The following is a 6,553-nucleotide window of genomic DNA, read 5'->3' as shown; positions in this document are numbered from 1 at the left end:
TGCGTAAGAATTGCGATAGTCCCGGCGCGGATAAAGAATAGCGGATAATTATATTTTATTTACGGGAATACATCCAAGGACTGAAAAGCATACGCGATGTTTAGTTTTATTTCAAATTGAACACAGTTTATGTAATCGCATGTTGAATTATTTAAGTTGGTTTTATCCGATTGGATACGTAGTTTTGTATTTAGTTAAAACTTAAAAAATAAATAAAAATAAAAATAAAAAAAAAAGAAAGAAAGAAAGACACTAAGCTATCTATCTATCTATCTATCTATCTATCTGTCCGTCTGTCCGTCTGTCCGTCTGTCCGTCTGTCCTGTCTGTCCGTCTGTCTGTCTGTCTGTCTGTCTGTCTGTCTTGTCTGTCTGTCTATCTATCTATCTATCTATCCATCTAACTATCTATCTATCTATCTATCTATCTATCTATCTATCTATCTATTTATTTATAATTTCGAAAAATAATGATTTCTGAAAAATAAAGCAGTTACTTGCTTCTTTTAAATAGTTATTGGTAATAGATATATTATAGTAGTAATAAATAGTAGTTACAATAGTACAATAGTAATAATAATAGTTATAAAGTTGCTATAGTAACAAAAATAGATATTTCATGCCTAAGACGATCCATTCGTCTGCTAGTTGCTTCTAAAATATCTTCTCCCAGAACGATTTGCATATGCGTTCTGGTTATTAAAGTTATTATCCAATCGTTAGTACCTACGATGCATTGGCTGAAGTCAAATTCAAATTCAGGTACGTGTAGTAAAAATGTCAAACTTTCCGAAGATAACAATCATTTTGTTATCTGAAGAATAGCCTTCTGGATATAAATCGTATCCAGGAAAGCGTGCGCTCAAGGGCGTCGCATTGTTGACTCTTCTCATATGTGGAATGAACTTCAGAGATTATTCAATAATCGTATGCAAGAAATAGAGTGCCAATTTAAAGATTGGAAACTCATAAAAACTAAAACCGAAGGCCAAGAGGAAAATGGCTCTAGGAATAGCCTATAAGAATACTAGCAATGAATCCATCGATTTTCAAAAATCGGTGGAATTATTCTCAGATACGATGGATTCTAAAGTTAGTATTCAAAAAGTGTCGCCTTTTCCTAAATAATAAAAATTTATATATATTCAAATCAATAATTTGTTATATTCCAATACATATCGTTGCAAAAAGACGCTTTAATGCAAATGTCTCGTTTGCTATAATCGGATAGACGAAAAAAAAAAAACATTTCCTTATATTTTTATGCAGAATATTACGAAAAATCTATTTATATAAACGCTTAGAATAATTCTATATAAAATAATTAAATTGACTAAATAAATAAGTTTAAAAATTGCCTTTTACAAACATTTCTATGACATCAACTATGCCTTTTTTGAGATACAAATTTTTTATTTAAAACATTTTTTTCTACAAACATTTTTAGCGATAAAAATTTGTAACGCTTATTGAAACACCCGGTACATATTTATTACATCTCTATTCTTCCTCTCTCTCTCTCTATATATATATATACAAGGTGTCCGGTAAGTGTTGCCTCAACCGTCGTGTGCAGGTAGAGTAATTAAACCGAATAGGAAAGTCCTCTACCGTTTTGCGATTTTCGCAATAATTATTGAGTTATTAAATAGAAAAGATCGGCCAATCCACGCGAATAGAAGCGCGCGACGAGAAGAGACGTCTTACTGTAACACAATACACGAAGATTTCTCGAATACGATTCGGAGATAGTCATCGTTCGCTCCTCCTTCCGCTTTGCGGCGCGCCGTGTATCGTGTTACAGTAGGACGTCTCTTCGACAAGCTATAAAACAGTGAAATGTAGAAATAAGAAAAAAGAGGCTCGAAGAGAATATACAGGGTGTCAGGTAACTAACGGACCAATGATTAAGAGCGGATTCTCTGGTCAATTTGGAGACGATTTTTCCTTAACAAAAATGTCGATCGTCTTTTATTTGAGTATAATTATTGTGGTGTGAGACTAATAGTAGTGAAAAATAATTATGGAACCTGTAAACAGAAATTATTCATTTGAAGATTTAACCGACATGATTCTTATCTATGGCGAGTGTCAAAAGAATCAAAGGCAAGCGGCTGCCCTCTATGCTCAAAGATTTCCGAACAGACGACATCCAAACCATGGTTTTTTTCATGATCTTTGTGAAAGGTTAAAAACAAATGGAAAATTTCACAAACCTAGCAGGCCCATACATGTTCCGCAGAGACAACAAGAGGCAGTTGATGCTGTTTATCTAGCTGTAACAGAAAATCCTTATACAAGCACCAGAGCGATTGCCAAAGATTTGCATATGAACCATATTATTGTCCACAAAATTATAAAACATTCTTTGCATATGCATCCCTTTAAACGACATACAGCACAAAGACTTACAGCTCGTGATATGGGACGACGTTTAAATTGGTGCGAATGGATTGTTGAACAGGTAAGTTCGTTTAAAAATGCATTTTTTGTTCTTTCGTTGCAACAACATTAACGACAACAGTCTGTGGTTGCAACATATCAAACATTATTGCCGTTTATCAACTTGTGTCATTAATTTTATTCAAAATCTCTCATTTTATATAGGTGGATATTAATGATGTTGAAAATGACTTATTTTTGAAAAACATTCTTTGGTCAGATGAAGGAATTTTTGGTAATGATGGAACCATAAACAGACATAACGAGCATCATTACGCAGAGCATAATCCACATTGCATTAAAGTTACAAACATTCAGGGCAGATGGACTGTGAATGTGTGGCTTGGAATTTTAGGAGATCACATCATTGGTCCTGAATTTATAGAAGGAAATGTTAATGCAAATTTTCTTCGTCACCAGCTTAATGAATTGCTTGAGGATGTACCATTAGCCAATAGACAAAAAATAATATTCCAACAGGATGGACATCCCGCTCATACGTCACATTTGGCAAGGGCCGTCCTTCATGAAAAATTTCCCGAAAGATGGATCGGACTTCATGGCCCTTATGAATGGCCACCACGCTCTCCGGATCTCACCCCCTTAGACTTTTTCGCGTGGGGCTTTTTAGAAAATAAAGTTTACGAAACTTTGCCGCAAGATCCAGAAGATCTTAAAAATAAAATTCGACACGCGTGTGCAAAGATCACTCCTGTGATGTTAAAACGAGTAAGAAATAATTTTATGCGCAGGATTGCTCTTTGCCTGGAAGAAAATGGCGGTCATATTGAACATATTTTATAAATTTTATAAATTAAAAAAATTTATATGTTCAAGTTTATTATTATACCTATTATATTTTATCTATGTAAAATTATATTTGTGTTACCACATGCTACTACTTTATTTATTATATTATTATAAATATTACAACTATACTAGAGTTGATTTCTTTCTTTATTGTCCACTAAATTTCCTGATGGAAATATTTTACTAAAATGTTTCTCACGAAAATCTATCAATTGATCCCATTTCATTATCATATCAATATTTCAATGAAAATTCATAATATCTAACATTTCAAAACTTTTTTATTACTTTTTAATAGTATTTTATAACTTTCTATATATTTCGTAGCATTAATACGTTGTATTTCATAAGAAAAATTATATTGACAATCCCGATTAAAAAAATTTTTTTGTTATTTTTGAAATAATCTTTTAATCTTTCGCATATATTTCACAATATTACGTTGCATTTCATACGGAAAATTATAATTATTTTAAAATATATCCAGTTATTTTTCAATAACTTTCATTTCATTTAAAACTCAAAATATACTTAATTAATGAAAGGTTCGTATAAATTAACAAAATTAAAAAAAAAGTAAATATTGTAGGCCAACTAAACGAGCAATTAAATAAGATTTAAAGATTTATTAATAATTAAATAATTAAATTCTCATTCCGTTAGAGAAACAATATACAGCGTAAACGTTTCGACTGCACTACAGTCTTTCTCAATACGTAAAAATCAAATATTAAAATACAAAGTTGGTTAAACATTAAAATACAAAGTTAAACGATTCTTCGCTGATGACCAATAGATGAGTAAGCCGATTGGTCTGAGATTCCAAGTTTTGCGACATTTAATCATGCTGTGGATATTTTACGCGAATTAAATTAATATCAGATAAAATTAAAAAATCTTTCAACTTACATTAACGTTTTAACAAGTTTTTCTTCTCGACATTTCAAGTGTGTGTTGCGAAGTCTAAATAACAAATGTCAAGGTAGAGAGTGTGATGTATTTATTTATTACCAATGTTTTTTCTAAACTATAATTCAGCTAATTTTTTAAGTATGTCAAAATAGCTACTGTCTAGCAATTCGGTGTCTCTGTTTAAATTAATTCCATTTTTCTGTTCTTTAATGTAGATCATTTCAGATATTAGCCTTTTATGGTAATTCTTTTCATGATCCATAATCTTAGTGTTGTTGTGTGCCTCGGGAGAGACACTTAAGGGTCGCGCCAAATTGGGATGGGAATCCGGGGCGTCAGGACTTGTCGGGTGTTTGTAGAAAGAAATGCACTACACTTTTTGTATTAAAGTTCTTTATTCAACTTCAACCACTTGGTCTTTATTTTATTCCACTATTAATACACTGAAGCTTTACGAGTGTGCGGCACTGACTTTATATTACTCCGCGTATCGCGCACAACTGCGAGTCGATGCTAAGTGCGCGCGCGGTTAGCGAGATCGTGGTTAGAGCGATTATTTGTGTCTGCGACTGAGCGAGTTGTCGCGTCTCTACTCTCTTTTTATATCGTTGTTTTTTGGAGTTTTTCCCGATCGGAAGGGGTGCCTGGCAACAGGTTTCCCCGGTCGAGAATCTAGGTGCAAGCGAAGCAGATTCAAAGTCCTTCTGCTTTGCTTGCACGTTGACCAATTTCTGTTCCGCGTATATCTCGCATTGTATGCGTTTTTAACGCGGTCATTATCTGTCGTAATTCTGATTTCGCGTATACCTCGCATCGTATGCGCTTTTTAACGCGGTCAGTGTCTGTCGTAATTCTGATTCCGCGTATACCTCGCATCGTATGCGTTTTTTAACGCGGTCAGTGTCTGTCGTAATTGCGGATGCAATACGAGTACCCATTTCTTAATATTAGTTAACTTTTAATAGTTATATCTATTGTATATCTTTGGGGGATATAACATCCCTCCCCCGTTAAAGAAGAAAAACGAAGGCATGAAGTTTTTCGCTTACAACTAAAGCTTACAAATGTTTATCCCGTTCACAATATAATTATAATCGTTTCCTATTTCCTAAAAACGCGTACTATTACTCCTTTTTAATATAAAATTCTCTTAGATTGTGATTATGATTGTCGTGTCCTTGCCGTGTAAACTATTGCCGTCCGCATCGAGTAACGTGTGCTGTGCGCGCCGCGCGTTTTTACAAGTAATTTTTAATAATTAATCAAAACACTGAGAGAATTTTCTCTTAGAATTTACCCTAAAAGTTATAGTAATTGTAAGAGAATATGGTATGGAAAGAATTTTATTAGAATTTCTCTGATTAATAATTATCACATTAAAAATAATAATATTTATCACAATAAAATATAAAATATATTTCATTAATTTTACTTTACGGTTTAGTAAAATTAATAAAACATGTTTCATATTTTATTGTGATAGATATTATTATTTTGAATGTGATAAATATTAATTAGAAGAATTCTAATAAAATTTTTTCCATACAATATTATCCTACGATTACCACAATTTTCAGGGCAAATTCTAAGAGAAAATTCTCTCAGATTGTGATTATGTGTTGTAATTTGTAATCAGTTATTTATTACAATAATTTTTAATCAAGTGCGTGAGTCAAAGTGTCAATAGAATTTATTACAAAAAAATGATTTCATTATGCAGTGTGTCACAGTGTGTCAATATCGGATTGTATCCAGTCAGGCAACAATTATTCGTCAAAGGACATCAAACATCTCTACAAGGTAAGAATCAGTGAGAGAGAGAGAGAGAGAGAGAGAGTGTGTGTGTGTGTGTATACGCGTACACACACACGCACACACACACACACACACACACACAAAACGCCGCGTGTAACAAACAGCTGATCGCTTCGAGCGCCCACGTAATTGCCCGCGTCGGATAATGTGTTGCGCCGCTCCTGATTACCGCCCGTACTCGTGCTGTAATTCGCTAACTATTTCTTTTTATATTTCAAAAACTAAGCTTCGGATAAAATTTTGGCAAAGGAAAAATCGACTTAGAATTGAGTCAGGAATACGACATTTTAAGGACAAACGGTTGTTTTGAATCACCCTGTATATTTTTCCTTTGTTATCGGCAGTAATTCGATTTCCCCTTCGAACGCTGTGGCTATGTCCTCGATAATGAAATGCGCGTCGTAGCCGGACAGATTATGAAAGACTATAGGAATACAAAATGATTCTTTGTAATTTAAGTTACAATTTGAGTGCGCGGGGCCTCTGTACCGCCCGGTGAGGTGACAATGATCGCGAACGCGTGTATCGTTTTTGTCAAACGGTTTTTCGCATATATGACAATGTATTGCGCTGCG

At 33.6% G+C, this 6,553-nt stretch overlaps 1 protein-coding gene across 1 annotated transcript; it reads left to right on the top strand.

Annotated features, from left to right (window-relative positions):
• Positions 1-2,067: 2,067 nt before the first annotated feature.
• Positions 2,068-3,245, top strand: LOC146722427 (uncharacterized). The gene is made up of 2 exons (XM_085484788.1): positions 2,068-2,463; positions 2,607-3,245. Exons 1-2 carry the CDS (start codon positions 2,068-2,070, stop codon positions 3,243-3,245), a joined length of 1,035 nt encoding a protein of 344 aa, XP_085340914.1.
• Positions 3,246-6,553: the final 3,308 nt, after the last annotated feature.

This window comes from Nylanderia fulva, unplaced genomic scaffold (genome assembly GCF_048542155.1).
Source record: "Nylanderia fulva isolate GAGA-0341 unplaced genomic scaffold, ASM4854215v1 Scaffold315, whole genome shotgun sequence".
Taxonomy (NCBI): domain Eukaryota; kingdom Metazoa; phylum Arthropoda; class Insecta; order Hymenoptera; family Formicidae; genus Nylanderia; species Nylanderia fulva.
The sequence above is the reverse complement of the archived record's forward strand: the minus strand, read 5'-3'. Positions and strand labels throughout refer to the sequence as shown.

Bases quoted from the DNA above. Each gene is read 5' to 3' on its own strand.
- LOC146722427 (XM_085484788.1), top strand. From the start codon at position 2,068: ATGATTCTTATCTATGGCGAGTGTCAAAAGAATCAAAGGCAAGCGGCT. The intron at 2,464-2,606 runs GTAAGTTCGTTT...CATTTTATATAG, and splicing joins GCGAATGGATTGTTGAACAG to GTGGATATTAATGATGTTGA.